The sequence below is a fragment of the Mesoplodon bidens genome (genome assembly GCF_964165515.1).
Source record: "Mesoplodon bidens genome assembly, chromosome: 6".
NCBI lineage: Eukaryota > Metazoa > Chordata > Mammalia > Artiodactyla > Ziphiidae > Mesoplodon > Mesoplodon bidens.
In genome coordinates, this window is record NC_138162.1 from 46370283 (window position 1) to 46391877 (window position 21595).

Below are 21595 nucleotides of genomic sequence, written 5' to 3' on the forward strand. Positions count from 1 at the left end.
GCCACAGGGCACAGCCTTCTCCCTTTACCACGCATGGTGAGAAAGCTTTGTCACGGACTGAAGAAAGGAGCTCTTGTGTAAGATGTTTCACTTACTCTTCTGGGCTGCTTTTTCTGACTTTCTGGTACTTGTCTTTCTCAGGTGGTTTGTTTCCCTGAGTCACCCTCCTGAGACGGGGCTGTGGCACCGTCTGTGCTCTCTGTACTCACACAGGCAGCCTGGTGGAGTCCTGGAGAGAGGATATTCAGCATTCTACCTTTGAGACTGTACAGCTACTGCAGGCCCTTCTGGGGCACATTTTTTCCCCAAAGCAGAGGGCCCTGATCTTGTTGATCCCAAGAGATATTGGGAAAGAGCACTCAGTGAGGATTCCAGGGTGTTGGGCTCCAGCACCAGCTGTGTCACTTATGTGGCCTTAGTTTCTTCATGGCAACGTTGGGAGAATTCTGGCCAGGATGAGAGCATGGGTATGGAAGGGCCTGTGAACTAAGTGTAAGGGTGGCTGTGTCGACACTGTTACTATCTTTACTAACCTGGGGTCATGGGAATTGGTGATTGGTAAGAGCACAGACCCATGATGGTGACCCTGAGGGGCCCCTTAGGTCGGAGTCTCCCAAAAAGATTGCCATCTGCCATTGTATGTTGAAGTCCATCTTTGGTCTACTCATCCATCCATCCATCCATCCATCCATCCATCCATCCATCCATCCATCCAGTGGTTATTTACTGAGATCTTATTATATGCCAGGCAGTATTCTAGGCAGTGGGTGAATAAAAAGTTTAAAATTCCAGCCTTCATTGACCTTATGTTCTAGTCGGGGGAGACTGGAAATAAACAAGAGAAGTAAATAAAATGTGAAGCACCTTTGCACCAACACACTTGATTCTGGGGGACCTGATGGTTGGCATCCTGAAGCAGGTGTCCTCCTCGCTCATACACACTGTGTCTACCATGCCGAGGATCACACTGCTCCCCACCCTACACTTTGAGCACCGTGAGGGCAGAGCTTGATTTGGGTTTGCCGTATTTCTCTGGCACCTAGTTTAGTGACAAACACCTGGAAGGCACACGATGTGATCAAACCATAGTCAACCACACAAAGCAGGTAGGAGTGAAAAAGTCCCATGGTCACCAGTTACCTGAGTGACCCGCAATTAGCTTATATATACTATATGAATAAATGACATGTACCTTTAAATGCCTTTCACGTAACAATGCCATCTTGATGATCATTTCCTTTTAGAGCCTCCTTATTTTTTGTAAACAGCTCTATTCCACTGTATGGCTGTACCATGGTTTATTTAAGCAGTTTCCTGGTCATGCTTACGTCATTGCTTTGCCATCTTTTGTGTTGGTGCACGTGTGATGAACAGAGTGAACATGTTCACCTGTCATTTGCACACTTGCAAGTCCTACAGGGTAACTCCCAGAAGTGGGATTGCTGATTCAGGGAATGTCATTCGGTATTGAGTTGTAAAGCGAGGGCAGAACATGAGGCCCAAGAACGGTCTAATGACCACGTGGAGTGGACAAGTCACCAGTCCCCATGAGTGTTCCGCTCAAAGGCCTTACAGCATCTGATATCACTTTTTTTGTTTCTGCACCAGGCTGGAGAATCCATGTTCAACCGTGCGAAGCTCCTCAACGTTGGCTTTAAAGAGGCCTTGAAGGACTATGACTACAACTGCTTTGTGTTTAGTGACGTGGACCTCATTCCGATGAACGACCATAACACCTACAGGTGTTTTTCACAGCCACGGCACATTTCTGTAGCAATGGATAAGTTTGGATTTAGGTAAGAGCTGTTCACCGGAATCTGCAGAAAACATATTTGTCTCTTATGTGACAACTAGGGAAGGCAATTCCTCCAGCCCAGGAGGAGTGCCTCTTGGGCTCTGGAGGAGAATGCCTCCTCTGAGAACTGGGTGCTTTTTAAGCCCATAGTCAGTTATTATTTAAGGAGGAAAATGGAGTCCAGAAACACCTATACCTCTGCATATCCAGGCAAGAAGAGTTTTTATATTTGGGATGGTGTTCGTCTTTAGGCTCCAAACAGCAGCTGTATTACCTCACTTTCTTCTCTCCCCTTCCCCACACAGTTTGGGAAACAAATTGGAATCATCTTCCCCCAGTAAATTCTTGGGCTTGGATACTTCAGTAGATGTTCCTTGGCACTTTAAGAAGGAACATGGTTCTGTGTCCCTGCAAAGCACAGGCTTCTGCTCAAACACTGGGGCTCAAACTTCTCCACCAAAATGCCTCTTGTGAGGAAGCCGGCTGAAGCCTGTCCCCAGGAGCAGCAGTGTTATCTAAAGCACATTGTCACAGGTGGAAAATAGCCTGATAGTCCTTTTTTTTTTTAATCTTAAAAAAGAAATTTGCGTTTTGTTCCGTAATTTAGCCACGTTTGTATCAACATAAAATTGTTTTAAGTTGCCTATCAGTTGGGAACCCTGAGTTCTCCCTCCCTCTTCTGAGTCAACACGGGAGCTCTGGGAAGCTGCGCTGCGGGTACCCGTGTGCTAGGCATCCCTGGCCTCGGCTGACTACCGCAGTGTGGCGGGCCTCTGCCGCCCAGCAATGCCTTGGTTTAGATACAACAACTTCTTTCAGACTCATTTATTCTCATCATTTCTTTCTGTCCTCCCTTGCTGGGAGCATGAGGGCTGTGAGATGAATGTAGGGATGCTCTGAAGTCCTTCCCCCAAATTAAAGACATTCAGACCATAAACTTACTGTCTTAAAGGGGGGAAATTTGACTATAAACGGCACTCTGCACCCTCCTATCTTCCCCCCTCCCTTCCTGTTTGTGTATCTTCTTCCCTTTGAGATACACCAGCTCCTCTGAGTTCCTCCCTTGAAGCGTGGTGGTGCTTACCTAATTCTTTACCACAGCACCGTGTTTGTTTTACCTAGAACTAGTTAGGCTTGGGAGATGGCGCAGGTAGGTAAGAGAAAGCAGCAGAGACAACAAAACCAAATCTTGTCAAAATAGCATATACTTCCCCCTTGAAGTGGCTAAGAGTCCATTTCTATAAGAACACTGACTATGAAGAAGCCTTAATGGCCTGGCTACCTCTGGTTCAAACCCTCACATTACAAGTGCAGACTGTAATGTGCAGTATGCCAAAGGGGGATGACTTGGCACTTAAATGATGACACCTAGTTACAAGTAGATTATTTTTGATTCATTAAAGCAGGCCCCCAGGGATCTTTGCTTGTGTATGCTTGCAGTCAGAATTCCGGAATGTATTTGAAAATAATAATTGCATCTTTTTTTCATATGTTCTCTATGGTTTGGCTGACTTCCCCCTCAAAGTCTGAGTTAGAGTTTTCCTTCATTTGTGTGATGGGTTTTGGTCTCTTTGGATTACAGTAAGAGCCCAAGTGTGGTTTGGAGCTGCACACAGGGTTGTCACAAAACCATAAGCTTTAAAAGACCCACAGGAAGGCCTTTGCTTGGCCTCTAGGCATGTCCAGATTCTTAACATTTCTCGTCAGTTCTTCCTCTGAGTCCCTCAGGAGTCCACAATTCATAACCACTAAAATATTGAAATACAAAAAGGTTTGGAAGGATGAGAGCCCAGATGCCCTACTCCTTGAAAATGTGTCAAAATAGATTCACCATTATACATTTTGCTAAGTCAGGATATGGTAGAATTTTCCAAGAAAATTTTATTTTAGCAAATTTTCAGAAATGCTGTCTTGACTGTTGGGTGTTGAAGTGTTGAAGCCAGTATATCTCTGGAAGAATGAAAGCTAGACTGTAGATGGGCTGGGGGTGGAAAGGGGGGGTTGGCAGGGTGGGCACAGGAGACTCTAAAGCAGTTGCAGTTTCTAGGACCTTCTGGACAAGGATTTCCTGTGCAGGAGCAAGCAAGACACATGGGAAGCAGGTTCCTGAGTGGTGCAACAGAACTGGGCTTATGTTCTCGTCACAGACTGATTTTCTAGATAACCACAGGGGCAACACCATGTTCTTAGAAAGAGCAAGATTGTACTTTTTGGTATCTGTGTCTTCTCTAAGGTAATCTTGAGTCTGATCTGAAAACAAAACCAACAAGGAGAACCCGCATAAATCCCTAACTTAACAGTTCCAGAGAATAAAAATAACTTTAGAAGTGTTTATATTTTGAGCAAGCTTGATTTCAAAAAGTCAAAACTTACTAACCACTGGTCGTGTGTGTGTGTGTGTTCTGGTTTTTGGTTTTTTCCCCCAGCCTACCTTACGTGCAGTATTTTGGAGGTGTCTCTGCTCTAAGTAAACAACAGTTTCTCACCATCAATGGATTTCCTAATAACTACTGGGGCTGGGGAGGTGAAGATGATGACATTTTTAACAGGTAATGGTCACGAATTAGATCTCTTTCTTCCGTGCCTCCCTTCACTTCTGGTCTTTCTACCAGTGCTTGGTTATTCTGCAAGGATTGACCCTCAGGAGGAATGCAGTTCCCACCCAGCCCAAATTCTTAGGTGTGCCCTGCTGTAGGTGCTATAGGTGATAAAGAGTGTCTTTAGGTGGGACTTCCCTGGTGGCGCAGTGGTTAAGAATCCACCTGCCAATGCAGGGGACACGGGTTCCAGCCTTGGTTCGGGAAGATCCCACATGCCGCGGAGCAACTAAGCCCATGTGCCACAACTATTGAGCCTGCGCTCTAGAGCCTGCGAGCCACAACGACTGAGCCTGCGTGCCACAACTACTGAAGCCCACTGAAGCCCATGCTCTGCAACAAGAGAAGCCACCGCAATGAGAGGCCTGCGCACCCCAACGAAGAGTAGCCCCCGCTCTCCGCAACTAGAAAAAGCCCGCGCCCAGCAATGAAAACCCAACGCAGCCAAAATAAATTGAAAAAGTGTCTTTAGGAAAAGTAGCTTCTGTGATTTTTGCATTACCCTTTTGGAAAATGTAAAATAAGAACCATGTGAAGGGGTGACTTTACTTCGACTCATGCTCTGTGGCCATCCACACCCTGGACCTCTTTGTAAGCTGGTAAACCTTTATCATGTGAGTTGTCATCACAGATGGTAAAAAACCATTTGTCCGTGGCATTTGAAACCACATTCTGCTCACTTCTTCCTGGCAATGGAATTTCCAACCCTGCTGGCTGCAGGCAGAAAGCACCTTCTCCCTCTGGGAGCCAGTCTGAACTTGTCACTGAGTTTGGTATCAGAATACACCCTAGTGCCTTTCTGAATTGGAGTACGTTAATTTGATAATTAACGGAAGGTGTCTGTCAGAGCAGCACCCCAAGTCATTTAAGGTTAGCTTCGTGTGGGAACTTGACATCAACCCAAATCTTTAATACAGGCCTTGAAGAAAACTTACGTTTTAGAGTGTCCAGATTTGTTATCAGTGTGCAGAGCGCTGGGCCAGCTAAGTCCCTGTGTTAGGTATTATAAGTAATCTAGAGGTGATTTAAAGTATATGGGAGCTATACCCCAATAAAAATTAAATAAATGAATAAGGCTTAAAGAAAAGTGTATGGGAGGATGAGGATGTGCATAGGTTATGTGCAAATGCTACACCATTTTATATAAGGGACTTGAGCATCCACTGTGAAGCGGGGGTGTTGTCCTGGAGCCAGTCCCCCGCGGATACTGAGGGATGACTGTGTTATATCCCTTTCCGACACTGGCACTGTTCTTGGGGATGCTAAAAGCTCTAAGAAGGCCTCCATGATGTTGTCTTTGCCCTTCTTTCCGGCTTCATCTCCGGCCACTTCCTACCCCAGACCCTGTTCACCAGTCCCCAGAAGCTTGTGGTAATCCCTGAGGGCACTGTGCTTCCTGTCACCTCCCTGCCTTTGCCTGTGCTGTCCTAACTGCCCGAAATGCTCTGGCAAAGCACCCACTCATCTGCAAGATTCGGCTTTGCCTAGTCTTGCTCAGGTAGAGTTGGTTGCTTCTCCCTCTGTTGAGCGCATCCCCACCCTTCCCTCGTCCCCTCCGTACTGGCACCGATGGCCCTGTGTTCTAAGCACCCACATTATAAAGTCCATGAGGGCAGACACCCCCAGTGCTTGGCACAGGGTGGTCACCAACACGATCTAGAACCAGTGGTAAAATGTTATGGGAAAGGCGTGTGAGTTTTAAGCAATGCCTGTACACTGGGCTGGGGTGTGGGCCGGGTGAGAACAGCTGACAGGATGGTGGACAGGACAAGAGTCCTGCGGCTGGAACTGTGGGACCCGAGCCTTACGGAAGCTCTGTAATGACGACTTGTCTCTTTATGCCTTACAGATTAGCCTTTAAAGGCATGTCTGTATCTCGCCCAAATGCTGTGATCGGCAAGTGTCGGATGATCCGCCACTCAAGAGACAAGAAAAATGAACCTAATCCTCAGAGGTGCGTCCTGTGTTTTATTCTCTCCCCTGTGTGTGTCTCCTTCTTTCCCCTTTCAGGTGGGGCAGGCTGTAGGAATGAAGCTCTGGAATGGGCTTCATGCTTTGAGGGTTCAATCCATGGGACAGGATTGGAGTAGGAGTGGGGAGGAGGGGCCAAAAAGTACAAATGTTGAAAGTTTTTTTTTTTTTTTTTAAGATTTTTGTTTTGGCTTCAACCCTTTGCCCGTTTGTTCCTTGTAGGTTTGACCGAATTGCACACACAAAGGAGACAATGCTCTCTGACGGTTTGAACACACTCACCTACCTGGTGCTGGACGTGCAGAGATACCCGTTGTATACCAAAATCACAGTGGACATCGGGATGCCGAGCTAGCATTTTGGTGCACTGATAAGAGACCTGAAAATGGCCAGGGACCTCTGCTGTGTGTCTCTGCCAATCTGCTGGGCTGGTCCCTCTCAATCTTACCAATCAGAGTGATAGACCCTCTCGGCTCATCATTCAGACGCCTTTCCAGATGACCAGGACGAGTGGGATATTTTGCCCCCAACTTGGCTCGGCATGTGACTTCTTAGCCCCACGAGGTATATGTAAGCATAGCAACTGTCAGCCTTTGGGGGGTTCTCAACATGTTCACAGTGTCACCCCAAAGAATCAGAGCAATACACAGCCCCAAATTCGGTGACTGTGGGACTCATTTCCTGCAAAAAACTGCTAATTTGTTGTGATATAGGTAAGAATTTCGCTTTAAATTGTGGTATTATTACTTTATGAAAAATTGGAGAGTGCTGCTGAAATTGGATTGGTGTGATGTTTTTTCGGTGTCACATTATAACAGAAAAACACGATTTCAACCATTCTCATTTTACCCCCTTCTCCCCACCTTCTTTCCGTGGTATGCAACTATTACAATCACTGTGTGTGTGTGTGTGTCTTTCCTTAGCAAAAGAATTTTAAAACTTGAGCCTTGGACCTCTCGCCCTGCTAACGTGTGAGTTCCAAGGCAACTTTAGCCACCAGAGCAAAAGCCTTGGGTGTTCTCACATTCAGTGGCCTTTCTCCAGATTGTCTGATTTCTGAATGTAAGTCCTTTTTTTAAATAGCAGTTTGTAGTATTTTAAAGAAAGAACAAATCAGGTTCTAATTACGAGCTAGCTTGATTTTGTGTTGATCCAGAATTGCATAGTGTTTAGTCATGGCAATTTATTTTTCTGAGCATGCTATATAAACTTGAATCTCCCATGTATTTTTATTGTGGTGTTTTAAATGTGGGGAGGGGACTGAGCATTTTTTAAGGGAAAAAATAATGTATGCTGTAGTGGCCACACATGGGCCTCTGATGTAGCTGGCAGGCCAGGTTTTCTGAAGAGCAGAGTCATCTTTGGGCCACTTGATGAGAGCTAGGCCTCCACATCAGCACTACTGAGCTGGACTCCTGGGGGAGACAGAAGCCTCGGCCTGCCTGGCTGACCTCTCCACCTCCCTCCCCTCCCCCCGGTGGGCAGGGCTGAGGGAACCCTCACCTCCTCAGACTGACCCCAAGACCTCCCGCTAGGGCCCTAGGCTCTGGAGCTGTAAATGACAGCCGTGAGGGTTGTTCACTGGCCCTTAGCCAAGGCAGGAGGAGGAAGCCTCCCTCTGGCCCCTGGGTGCTGCCTTCTGGGCTCTGATGGCCACGCTGCCTGGCCCACCTTGCAGGACCGGTTCTCCTTCCTCTTCCTCCTTCCTCCCTTCTGCTGCCTTTCTCTTCCCTCCCTCCCCCTTTTTGTTCCTTTGCCTCTCGCCTGTTCCCTAAAACCGGCCTGTGGCACTCAGGGTCAAACAGACTATTCATTCTCCAGCGTGAATGTGCCTTTTAATTAGAGATCTAGAAAGAAGTTCAGCTGAACCCACCCACAGTCCCCCACGACCACTCTGGTGCCTAAAGCCTCCCATTCCCCCTCAGGTTTTTAGCAGGTGCTCCCACTTCAGGGAGGCTGACCCACAGCCGTGTCTTCCCCAAGCCCACCTCTGCTGCCAGAGGTTTTAGCCTGCCTGGGGTGAGATGCACAAGGCAGTTCCCGCCACTGGGCACCCTTGCTGGGTCCAGCCTGGGCTGAGGGCTTAGAATTCAGCTTTCTAACCCCAGGGTGAACCTTACAGCTGGTGGCAGCCTGGAAACCAGCCCTCAGTGTGGAGGCTGAGCTGATGCCTGGCCCCAGTCTGAACCTGTGCCTTTATCACTTTGAGCATCTCACATGCTAACGTGGTTCTTTTTCCAGAAGCCTTTAGATTGGTTACAAATTATTTTCCACTGCAGAAGCAGCTGGGCTATGCAAAGAGTATTCCTTCTGTCAGTTCCCCACTCCTTAACAGTGATTGTTGATAAAGCCAGGAATGTACTGACAGGGAGTTCTGGGAAATGCAAAGAATGAAGGCCTCTTTTTCTATCCCCAGATCCTGACTTTTCCAAAGTGCCTTAGAAGAGAGGAGACAAATATCCTGGGTGGTAACCTCTTTGTTACTTACTTTACTCTTAAAACAAATTTCTGACTTTTTTTTCTTTTTTGTTTTCCTATTGCATTTTCTTTCATGTTCCATTGTAATGGTCAAGTATGTGGTTCATTCTCAGGACCAAGGGAAATCCTGCTGCGCCTCTTCCCCATTTGCTGATCTTCCGGTGCGCTAATGGGGTCCCAAGGTTAGGCCAGGGCTGAGGGTTCAGGGACCATTTCCTTCACCTGGAAGTTGTCACCGTGAAGTTGTCATGTGCTGTGACTTTCTCTATTTCTGTCCATTCTGTTGCTGGTGACCCTGTAAAGTGGCCTTTGGGAAAGATCAGAGGGCAGAGGTGGCATAAGAGGGTAAAGGAAATGCTGGTGCTGACTCTCAGCCTGGGCAGGGTCTCTGCTGACCTGAGGGCTGGATGTGGGGCACCCCACACGGCTGGGAGGGGAGCGTCCCTGTCCTAGAGACCTGTTGTGCTCTGTGTATTTCGATTTCCCGTGTATGCAAATGTATGTATTTACCATTGTAAGTGGGGGAATGTCTGACCTTGGTGTTCAAAATAGAACTGTATTTTTGCCTTTAAAAGCCAGTAATATAACGTGAATAAATGACCCTATCTTTGTAACGGCAGGTGGTTTCTCTTCTGATGTAAGGGGTTTGGGTTCTCCCAGAGCTGGAGGGCAGTGACTGGGGCTGCCTGCTGGGAGGATGTGAGGAAAGCAGAGGTTTGCCTCCTGTGTCTGCCTCACGTGGGAGGCTGGGGGGTTGGGTGGGGGGAGGAGGTGCTGCCTCACCTGGCTACGCTCCACAGCCCTGCCTGGGATCACACAGGGTGCACGCACCTCACTGGGATCAGCCATTTCCCCATCTGAGCCTCATATTCATATCTGTAAAATGGGAGTAATAACATGTAGAGACTTTTTGAGGCTTAAAAGAGATGATGTGTCTGAAACACAATGACTGACACCTCACAGGTACTCACTATGCAGCAGCTGGTGCCACTTCAGAGTAGAAGTTTCCCCAGCAGTTCTCTGGCCACATTCTGCTGTTTTCCACCAACGCCAGCATGGTTCTGAGATAGTTCTCAGAGCCATTTACACAAGGTGTTCACAGGGTAGCTTAGATAAGTAAGCTTTCTTGTCAGCCCCAGGAAATTTAACCAGACGCTCTCAAGGGTCTTAACTGTGACCCAAGGACTTGAGACAGTAAGTACCCTGGGCACCACCTGCTCCTCCTCTGCAGCGCCCCTGGGATCAGGCATCAGCAGTCTCTGACATGCTGCTTCGATTGAGTCGGCATCTGGCAGAAATGGGCTGGAGGAAACCAGCGTGCAGGAGAGGTCACTCCCGCCATCCAGGCTGAGGGGGCTGCAGGCCCTGCTGGGATGGAGCCGGTTGGGAAACAGAGCAGGAAGGGCAACCCCTTGTAGCCCCACCAGGGCCATCTGGCTGTCTCCACCCATCCCTGTGACTGCTGGAAGGAGCCCTAGCGGCCTCAGGCTTGAGCAGAGGTGGCTGGTACTCAGATCTGACTTTCCAGCCAGGAGACTCCTTTGGACAAAGTGCTGCCTTACAGGGCTTTCCAAGCTGTAAGGTCTGGGTTAAGGGGGGCACGCTTCCCTCCCCAAAGATGCACATATCCACGCAAATGCATATATGCTGACATGTGCCTAGGAGAGGCCAGAATGCTTGGGTTCAAATCCTATTGCTCCTTCTTCCTAATTCCACGACCTTGAGTGAGTGATTTAGCCTCTCTGTGCCTCCGTTTGTTCATCTGTGTAATGGGGATAACAGTACTTCTTTCATAGTATTGTCAAGTGAATTAATCTTATAAAGCACTCAGACTGGCTCATAATAAGCATTATACATGTTACAAATATTTGTTAAATTTTTAAAAGTGCAGGTGAACACACGGGCTGAGAGGTACATAGAGACTGCTGTGCACACATTACCCACATATACACACGCACACACCAGGTGTGCTGGGGATCTCCCTTTTTTCCTCTTCTAGGGCACGTGTCTGTGGCAGATGGGTGAGTGGATCTCAGGGCAAGTGACCGCTCCTCTTCTGGAGACACCCAGGACCTCCCCAGTGCTGCTTCCTCACCCCTTCCTGCCTCCCCTGAGTGAAGGTGTTTGGACTGGCAGCCTTGGTAATGGAGGGGGGCTTGAACCCCGCCTTGGTGGGCTCCAAGGTACCAGGGAGGAAGGGGGCCAGGGCCAGGCTCTTGGGGTTGCCATTTCCTTGAGAAGTGCCCTTAGTCTCCCACTTCACCTGAGAACCAAACCAAGTCTGAGCCAGGCAGAGCCCAGTAGCCGTGGGTGTGGATTTGGTGGACACCAGCCCCTGCCCCCCACCCCCAGTATAGTATCTCTTTTCCATGGGAGAATGTGACCTGGATGCCTAATCACTGATGTCCTTTGGAAGCAGGGCTGTGGTGCCCAGGCGGGTGGGTGCCCATGGAGGTATTGATATATGAGTAAAACCTCTCCAGGCAGGAGCATTTGCTGCTGGTGACAGAGGAAAGCTGTGTGGGGAATATGGGGGAGAGGTTGAGGAAATGAGAAAATGACTGAGTTCTAGGTGTTGCCAAGTGTCCACCACACTCCCAGGCTCCCCTCCTCCTGTTTCTTCCAGGAGGTGGGAGTTCGGACATTCCTAGGCCAATTTCTTCTTAGAACTGGAACTTCTTCCCCCATCAGAAAGGAAATGAGGTTTGCCTGGCTGAGCCGGTTATGCCAGACAAACCTCATTTCCTTCTCTGGCACAGTCCCCGGGCAGGGAACGTGGCTGCTGCCTTCATCTGGGCTCCAGGACCTGTACCCAGGCTGGGAGGCAGAGGAACCGGCGGTGTATGGATGTCATGCGAAGTGATAGGGTCAGTGGACCAGAAACCAGAGGACCGTGGTATTCCCAAGATAGCTGCCCTTGCGCAAGTTGTGTGCCAGGTCACCAGGGAGGGGTCCCGGGAAGAGGGCCAGGAAGAAGCCATACAAACAATGGTCATTATGTCTGGCCCTCCGCTTTCCCATTTGCTGTGTCACTCTGGGCAAGTCCACTCCCCTCTCTGAGCCTCAGTTTGCTCTTCTGTTTTATGAACCCACCTCTGGCCTCTCCTGCCAGAAGGAAGTGCCGTGGTCTTGGGTTTCCCCTTGTCCCTGAGGCTCACCCTTCATACTGCCTTGAAGAAAGTCATTTTATCTGAGTCTTCATTTGTAAAAATAGTGGGATCACCCCTGCCTTCCCCGCTCCTTTCCCAGGAAGGCCTTGAGCATCGCAGGATCATCTGCTAAAGCTCTACCTGGTGGGGCAGGCTGAGATGCTGTGGCTTCGCCATCTCCCTCTTCTGCCAGTCCCCTCCAAGCTCCGGCAGACTCCTTTCACCTGCTCCCCCTTAGGTTTTCCAAACTCAGGCTTCCTGATTATCCCATTGGCCCTGAGGGAGAAGCGCAGGAGGGAGTGTTTGTTGCATGCAGCAGTGTTTTTACCCTGCCATTCCTCATAACACTGAAAACCTAGAAGCCACCATCAATGGGGGACTGTGCTAAGTAAAATGAGGATCATCCAAACAATGAAGTACCAGGTGACCACTGAGAATGATGAAGTGGATCTATACTTATTGATTAGAAAGAGTTCTGAGGGAAGAAAGCAAACTACAGAATGGTATTTCCACATATGGCAGGAAAATGTCTGAATAATTTAGTGCAGAGATTATTCTGCAGTTGTTTATGGGAGCAGATGCACGAGCGATAAAATGAAGAGATGATCTCCCTTCTCTGCACAGACAGTGTGGCCAGGCTCCCATTCTGGGGTAACAACGTTTAGTGTTTTGGGGGCTGCCTGAGGGCCGAGGCCTTTAACAAGTTCTAGCCCTGTTGAGAGAATGAGCTGGGTTGCTCCCCAGGGGAGTTGCATTCCATGAAAGTGCCCAGACTTGGAAGAGAGACGGGGGCTTCCTCCTGTGGGGGGAATGATGGAGGCCTGTGCCCTGTTCACATTGAGGGGGGACGTGGCATGCTCTGGGGATGTCCATGGAGGCTGGACGGGATCAACTTGGGCTGGAGAGCTTCTAGCGATTCTCTTGGATTTAGAAAAAGTTAGGACAGTTTTGCCGCTCCTTCCTGAGTTCCATTAAATATTTGTGCCTGTTATACTTGGGTAATAAAAGTGTTAACCAACAGAAAAAATGGCAGGGATGGGGGCACTGTGCCCTGGCTCTGGAGGAGCAAGACTGGCCTGAGGAACCTGATCAGGGCCCTGGGAGGACTATGAACCCAGCAGGAAACCGGGGCGATCCCACTGCCTGTGGATCTCTGGCCCCGGAATCCAGGTGTCCTGCTGCTGAGGGAGGCCCTGACATCTGGATTTTGACACAGACCCAAGCCTGCAGCTATCGTAGATTCATTTCCGGGCCAGATGTGAGTGCCAGACAATTGGCGTGTCCTCCTGGACCTTGTCCCTGCCTGGGAGGCTTGTGCCACAGGAGGGAGGGTAGCAGGTCGTGACCAGTAAGAGTGCACGCCACTATCTTTGATGCTCTGTCTGGTGGGGTGCCAAGAGCTGGGTGACGAGCCCTGCACCCCACCCCCTCGCTCAGCTCCACGGGGGCCCAGCCAGCTGGAGCTTCCTGCACTGAGGGCCTTGGTCAGGGTGGGCCACCAGTGGTTATCCGGCTGGGAGCTTGGGCCATTGGTGGGGCCTTCAGAGTACTCCCGTTCGGTGAAATGTCCCGTTGCTGTGTGTTCAGCGACTTTGCTTTCCCCTGATGACAGCAGCGCAGGAGACAGGCCAGCTCCCAGGCCCCAGCTCTCTGGTTCCCCACTTCACCAAAGGCACGTCTGTAATGAGGGAGGGAACAGGAGGACTTGGCGAACTGCTGCACTACTGTGATCCCTTACATGGCTTCTCCCCTTATGAGCACACCTGGCCCTTTTTGCGCTGCGTTGCTCATTACGGTAATCCCCATCATGAGAATCATAGGTTCAGGGAGGTCATGTGACTTGCACAAGGTCACATAGAGTTAGTGTCTGATCCAGGAGTCCCAGCCCGGGGCTCTGGCCACAGAACCATGATCCAGCCACTCATCCAGCCTCAGCTGCTCTCTCTCCACAAAACAGTGTGAGAGCTGGAGGCCTGAGGCCGAGTGGTGCCCAGCCTCAGCCAGAAGACACGGCCCTTGCTTCGAGCCTGGCCTCAGCAGCATCGCCAAGAGAAGTGCAGTGTAGAGAGGGGGCTAGAACCAAGACCTGGTTTCTGTTTTGTGTTGTTTGGGTTTTGTTTTGTTTTCCTTTTACAGTTTTAGAGGACTTGGGAATCTGGCATACTTTGTAGCAGCAGCTCCCTATACCAGGGACATTAATGCGGCCTCCATCTGGGAGACACGTGGGAGTGGTTAACACTGAAATCATCCACCAGGATGCAGGGGGCCTGGGTCATGGGTACAGGGAGGAAGGGAGACCCCTGACAGCTGAGGACCCACGCAGACCTGAAGAAGAAGCTGGGCTCCTTTTTGCCTGTGGACGCGTCGCTCTGTGAGGCGAGAAGCAGCCCCTGGTTCACAGACAGTACAGCTCCTTCATTGCAGTGCTCAGCCCTGTCCCTTCCCTGGGCTGACACTTGGTGTCCAGGGGGGCTTGGCACAGTATTGTCCCAAGGCTGCTGGGGACCTGGGGAGGGCAGAGAGACAGGCAGCTCTGCTGAGGCCTGGACTCCTGCGCAGCTCTCCCTAGGCACCTCTTCTCCCGCCGTGCACCCTCTCCCCAAAGGAGGGCAGCCGCCACACCATTCCCAATCCTCCCAAACCTTCTTAGCCAATGGCATTTTCCTAAATGAAACCAGGGGCTGTGTCTGATGATTCATGGTTTTTAGACAGGCTGAATCAAGAGTTCTAAAAAGCTCTGCTGGGTTTAACTTCATCAGACTCCAGACCTCAGTGATTTATGTTTCATGCGGTTTGCTCTGGATGGAAGCTGACCCAGCCACAATGTGAAATGGAATGAGGAGAACTGACCATCTGATGCTGAGAACGGAAGAAATCTCCACCGTGACCAATTTGTTGGGCAATGTCTCTCAGATGCCAGCCTGGGCCCTGCCTGCCAGCTCAGAACACGCTGTCTCTGACTCCGGTGCTGGGGCTCAACTTCGTCTCTTGCAGGCCCTGGGCTTGGTACCTGGTGGGCTTGGCTAATGACCTTGGCCCTGCTGGCTCCGTGGGGCCTGTGGGTACTCTCGCCACCTTGGGCCTGCCCTGCCTTGCAGGTTCACTGCCCACACCCTCCAGAAGACTTTTCCAGAGCTTTTCTTCATAGGAAACAAGGCCTGCTAGGTCTTTCCCTGGCCCTCCACTAACCCTGAGGTGAGCACACATCCTAGCACACTGCTGGGGGTGCCTGGCTTTGGGAGGATGAAGGCAGGAGAGAAACCTGAGGAAGCCCTGGACTGGAAGACCAGTGTTGACTGGCTAGGTGACCAAGACCAGATGATCTCTGATCCCCATCCAGAAACTGGGTGGGGAGGCTGTGAGAGCCTGCTGGGGCTGCCAGCTTGTGGTTCTAGGAAAACTCTTTAGGGTGCTTTATTCCCCCTGGCCCCTCTGCCTGTTTGAGGTTGCTGCTGGGGCACTTAAGCTAGGACTCAAGGCCAGGAACAAAAGTCCTCTTTGTTAATCCAGGAAACCAGGGAGGGGGAGGGTGGAAGGAAGGGAAGCTCCGGGCAGTCCCGAGGCAGCCCCAGGGGCATGGTCCAGAGTCCAAAGGGAACAAGCCTTTGCTGCAAGCCTTCCTGGAGAGCTCTATTGCTTTTCCTTCTTTTTTAACATCTTTACTGGAGTATAATTTCTTTACAATGTTGTGTTACTTTCTGCTTTATAACAAAGTGAATCAGCTATACATATACATATATCCCCATATCCCCTCCTTCTTGCGTCTCCCTCTCACCCTCCCTATCCCACCCCTCTAGGTGGTTGCAAAGCACCGAGCTGATCTCCCTGTTCTATGCTTCCCTGGTGGCGCAGTGGTTAAGAATCCCCCTCCCAACACAGGGGACGTGAGTTCGAGGCCCCGTCCGGGAAGATCCCACATGCCGTGGAGCAAATAAGCCCATGCGCCACAACTAGTGAGCCCGTGTGCCTAGAGCCCGTGCTCCGCAACAAGAGGGGCCACCGCAACGAAGAGTAGCCCCTGCTTGCCGTAAAAGCCCTCGTGCAGCAACAAAGACCCAACGCAGCCAAAAAAAAAAAGATAGCTAACTTTTTCTTTTTTTAGCTATTTTTCCCACTAGCTATCTGTTTTACATTTGGTAGTGTATATATGTCAATGCCACTCTCTCACTTCGTCCCAGCTTACCCTTCCCCCTCCCCGTGTCCTCAAGTCCATTCTCTACGTCTGCATCTTTATACCTGTCCTGCCCCTAGGTTCTTCAGAACCTTTTTTTTTTTTTTAGGTTCCATATATATGTGTTAGCATACGGTATTTGTTTTTCTCTTTCTGGCTTACTTCACTCTGTATGACAGTCTCTTGCTTTTCCTTCTTCCGTCTGCTTTATCACCTGGACTGAAGCTGCAAGAACACAAAGTTCAGCTCACAAAGTGAAACACAAAACTTGTCCCCAGGGTCTCTGGTGGCCTAACTCCTGCTTTTCCCAAAAATGTTCCACCAGAAAACAGCCACCACCATTACCCCACTTGTTGAGATTCTGATTGAAATGATGATGAGTCTATGGACCACCGTAAGGAGACTTGACATCTTTTGAACACTGAGCCTTCAATCTATAAACATGCTATAATCCTCTTTTGGTTTAGGTCTTCTTTTTTTCTTTTTTCTTTTTTTGGCCGCACCATGCAGCTTGAGTGATCTTATTTCCCCAACCAGGGATTGAACCCAGGCCCCCTGCATAGGGAGCGCGGAGTCTTAACCTCTGGACCACCAGGGAAGTCCCTCTACATTCTCTTGGATTTTGTATGTATACTATCCTATCATCTGCAGATGATGTTTCTTCCTTTTCAATCCTTATAGCTTTTATTTCTTGTCTTACGGTGCTGTCCAGGCCTTTTTATTTATTCTAAATCTAGATATGTAAAGGAAAACCTTTACTATTTCACCATTAAGAATGATATTTGATGTAATTTTATGTAACTATTCTTTGTCATATTAAGAAAATCCCCTCTGTCCTTTATTTGCTAAGAGGTGATTTTTTGTTTGTTTTTGTTTAATCTTGAGTGGATGTTAATTTTATTAAATGCTTTTTTGGCATCTATTAAAATGATCATATGATTTTTTCCCCTTATTCTTTTAATGAGGTGAATTGCTTGGATTGGTTTTCAAATATTAAACCGACCTTGTATTCCTAGAATAGAACAAATTTAGTCATTACCTTTTTTATGTACTGCAAGATTTGGCTGGCTAATCTGTTGTTTAGGAGTTTTGCACTATGTTCATGAATGAAATTGGCAGGTAATATCCTCATCAGGTTTTCATATCTCTGAAGGAGTTATTTTTCCTTTTTATTGCAATCTTAAAAGTCTGTTCAAAGAAAAACATCTTGGTTTTGACCCTTTCTGTTGTATTTTATTTCCATTTCATTAATTTATGATCAAATTTTTAAAAAATATTTATTTATTTGGCTGTGCCAGGTCTTAGTTGTGGCACGCAGGACCTTCGTTGCAACATGTGGGATCTTTAGTTGCAGCATGCGGGATACCCGCTGCACCACCAGGGAAGTCCCGATCAAATTTTTAAGATTTCCTTCATTCTACTTTATTTGGGCTTAGTTTGCTTTTTTCCTAATGCTTTGAGACTAAAGATGAACTCTTGATACATATTTAAATATATTCATTTAAATCTATAAATTTCCCTCTAAGCACATATTTAACTGCATTCTAGAATTTTATGTGTTATGCTTATTACTATCTAGTTTCCAGTTTGACATTTTTTCTGATTTCAGTTGATTTTTTTCTTTCACCCAAAGATAACATAGAAATATATTTTTAAGTGTCCTATCATATGTGGGTTTTCAAATTGTTGTTTTTGGTCATTGTTATTGGATTTCTAGCTCAACTGCATTGTAAGCAGAAAGGATCCTCAGTATGGTTATCAACTCTTTGAAATTTGTTGAGACTTGCTTTGTGGCCCACCATATGGTCAACTTTTGCAAGTGTCCTAATATGCATGAAAAGACAATGTAGTCAGAATTTTGGGGACAGCGTTCTGTGTATGACCACTAGTTCAAATTTGCTAACTGTATTATTCAAATCTTTTATAACCTTAATGAATTCTTAAATAAAATCTTCTAAACCCTTTACTTGTTAAAAATGTTCCGTTGTGATTGTACATTTTTCTGGTTATTGGTGTAGCTCTTTTGATTCTTACCTTTTTTGTTTTGAGGATATGTTATTAGGGGCTTACAAATTTAGAATTGTTAATCCTCCTTGGCTTAAAGCTTTTACTACACCAGCTTTCTTTTGGTTAGAATCTTCCCATTCTATATTTTTTCATCCTTTTACTTTTAATTTTTCTGTATCCTTATGTTTTACCTGTGTCTCTTGTAAACAACATATAGTTCTTTATTTTTTAAGTCCATTCTAACAATCTTTGTATTTAAAAAAAAATAAATTTATTTATTTATTTTTGGCTGCTTTGGGTCTTCGTTGCCGCCCGTGGGCTTTCTCCAGTTGCAGCGAGCAGGGGCTACTCTTCATTGCGGTGCATGGGCTTCTCATTGTGGTGGCTTCTCTTGTTGTGGAGCACGGGCTCTAGGTGCGCGGGCTTCAGTAGTTGTGGCACGTGGGCTCAGTAGTTGTGGCTCGCAGGCTCTAGAGCACAGTCTCAGTAGTTGTGGCTCACAGGTTTAGTTGTTCCCCAGTGTGTGGGATCTTCCCTGACCAGGGCTCGAACCTGTGTCTCCTGCACTGGCAGGTGGATTCCCAACTACTGTGCCATGAGGGAAGTCCCCAATCTTTTTACCTTTTTTTTTTTTTTTGCGGTACGCGGGCCTCTCACTCTTGTGGCCTCTCCCGTTGCGGAGCACAGGCTCCGGACGCGCAGGCTCAGCAGCCATGGCTCACGGGCCTAGCCACTCCACGGCATGTGGGATCTTCCTGGGGCATGAACCCATGTCCCCTGCATCAGCAGGCGGACTCTCAACCACTGCGCCACCAGGGAAGCCCAGTATGTTTTTATTTACAATTTTTTTGAATCAGAATCCTACCTTTCTTATTGAAGGGTATTTTCACTTGATATAGAATTGAACTTGGCAATTATTTTCTATCAGTGCTTTTAAAATAAAATTCCATTGTCTACTGCTTTCCATTGTTTCTCATGAGAAGTCATGTATTATTGTAGTTTAATTGTTGCTTTTTTTTTTTTTAAAGATAATGTGTCTTTTTTTCCCTCTGGATGCTCTTAAGATTTTCTCTTTGTCACCGGTTTTGAGCAGCTTTGCTATGATGTGGCTAGGTGTGGATTTCTTTTTATTTATCCTATTTGGATGTCCAGGACTTCTTTTTCTTTATTATTTTAAAAAATTTATTTGTTTATTTATTTTGGGACTGCGTTGGGTCTTCGTTGCTGTGTGCAGGCTTTCTCTAGCTGTGGCGAGCAGGGCCTACTCTTCGTTGCAGTGCGTGGGCTTCTCATTGCAGTGGCTTCTCTTGTTGCAGAGCATGGGCTCTAGACGTGCAGGCTTCAGTAGTTGTGGCCTGCGGACTCAGTAGCTGTGGCGTGTGGGCTCAGTAGTTGTGGCTCGTGGGCTCTAGAGTGCAGGCTCAGTAGTTGTGGCACACGGGCTTTGTTGCTCTGTGGCATGTGGGATCTTCCTGGACCAGGGTTTGAATCCATGTCCCCTGCATTGGCAGGCAGATTCTTAACCACTGCACCACCAGGGAAGTCCCTTCCAGGACTTCTTGAATCTCTGGCTTGATGTCTTTTTTCCACTTTGAAAAGTTTTCAGCCATTAACCCTTCAAGATTTGCTTTTATCCTGTTCTCTGTCTCTTCTGTCTTTCTGGATTTTGAATTACTCATGTGTTAGATCTTTTTATCACACCTTTTATGAATTGTTCCTCTCTTCTGTATTTTCCGTACTTTTGTCTCTCTTCACTTATTTCTGTTTTTTTTTTTTTTTTGAGGTACGCGGGCCTCTCACTGTTGTGGCCTCTGCTGTTGTGGGGCACAGACTCCGGACGCGCAGGCTCAGCGGCCATGGCTCACAGGCTGAGCTGCTCCACGGCATGTGGGATTTTCCCGGACCGGGGCACGAACCTGTGTCCCCTGCATCGGCAGGCAGACTCTCAACCACTGCGCCACCAGGGAAGCCCTATTTCTGGGTATTTTTTAATGACATTTTCCAATTCATGAATTCTTTCTTTAGCTTGTCAAATGGTCTGGTAAACCTATCCATGATTTGTTACTATTGATTATTATATTTTTAGTGGTTGAATTTCCATTTAGTTTTTTTGTTGTTCCCAGTCCTCTGTTGAAATTCTCAATCTTGTCTTTCAACATGGTAAACATAGTTACTTTAAGGTCTGTGTCTTATAATTCCAATATTTGGAGCCCCTGTGGAGTTGTTTCTATTGTCTGTTGTTTTTGCTGGCTTTCATTTATGCTCTATGCTCTATTGAGAGTACATGGGCCACTGTATTTGCAAAACACAAAACAAAAATTTGTTTATAGCAGCAATTTGAGGCCCAAGATATCTTTCTTCAGAAAGGATTTAAGTTTGCTTCTGCCAGGCTCTTGGGAGTCATTGGCATTCCAGAATTACTTTATTCCAGTTTCAAGGACTGAGATGATTTAAAACTGATCCCTTTGAGGGCCCATGTACTTAGAATTCATCCTTTCTTCTAAGGTTCAGCCTTTTCGTATCTTAACCCAAGGGATGTTCATCAGGGCTTCTCACTTTGGCCATCCCTAAACTCCAATCCCTGTTCTTCTGTTCAAAAAAACCATCTGCCTCTTGGTCATCTATTGTGGTACTAACAAATATTACCCCACCCTGGGAAAAAGTGGTCCCAAACCTCAATTTATTATCTCTTCTATGCTTTGTAGCAGATTTGTTTTATATTTTCCAGTTGTCCTCACTAGGAGACCTGGGCCTAGTTGCAAGAAGTGAAACTCTATTTAAACTTCTGAACCTCAGTTTTCTCAAGATGATGACCTAGATGTGCCCACTGGATTTGGCAACATGAAGTCATTGATGGTCTTGACATGAGAAGGCTTTGTGGAATGAAAGTCAGATTGAAATAGGTTAGGAGTGAATGGGGTGAGGGATAGAAATAGCATTTGGGGGGGCAACTCATTCTAGAAATCTGGCTATGAAGGGAAACAGAGAAGTGATGTGGGAGATGAAGAGGGGTAATGTAGGTCAAAGAAGAATTTTAAGAGTGAGAGATACCAGAGCATGTTTGTATGCTGATGGGAATGCTTATGCTGATGTAGCTATTTGCCACCCTCATGACACAGGTATATTTCATACCCATGTGACAGGTAAATCAGCAAGTTGGCTTTCCATGTCTGCCTCATGTGTTTTAATTAGCATGAGTCAAAGTCCATGGGTCTTGGCACTCCTGGGGTCCAGCTCTGGCCAGCCTTTCTTATCACATCCACAGTCACTTCCATTTCTTCCTCTATTCACTCCTACATCATCCTTGGCCCTAGATGAAGTCCCCATCCTCTTTAACTGATCTGATGCTCCTAATTAGGGTTCCTACCATTAGAGTCACCAGTTTCCAGACCCTTCTACAGGAAGCCACCAGAGCCCTTCATATTTA

At 47.6% G+C, this 21595-nt stretch overlaps 1 protein-coding gene across 1 annotated transcript in view; it reads left to right on the forward strand.

Annotated features, from left to right (window-relative positions):
* B4GALT1 (beta-1,4-galactosyltransferase 1) overlaps positions 1 to 9455 on the forward strand; it is a 46580-nt gene extending 37125 nt beyond the window's left edge. Inside the window, exons 3-6 of the mRNA XM_081237446.1 lie at positions 1609 to 1796; positions 4222 to 4344; positions 6242 to 6346; positions 6586 to 9455. Of these exons, the coding sequence (XP_081093572.1) occupies positions 1609 to 1796; positions 4222 to 4344; positions 6242 to 6346; positions 6586 to 6718 (549 nt within the window). The 3' untranslated portion in view covers positions 6719 to 9455. The remainder of the gene's footprint in view (positions 1 to 1608; positions 1797 to 4221; positions 4345 to 6241; positions 6347 to 6585) is intronic.
* The last annotated feature ends 12140 nt before the right edge of the window (positions 9456 to 21595 follow it).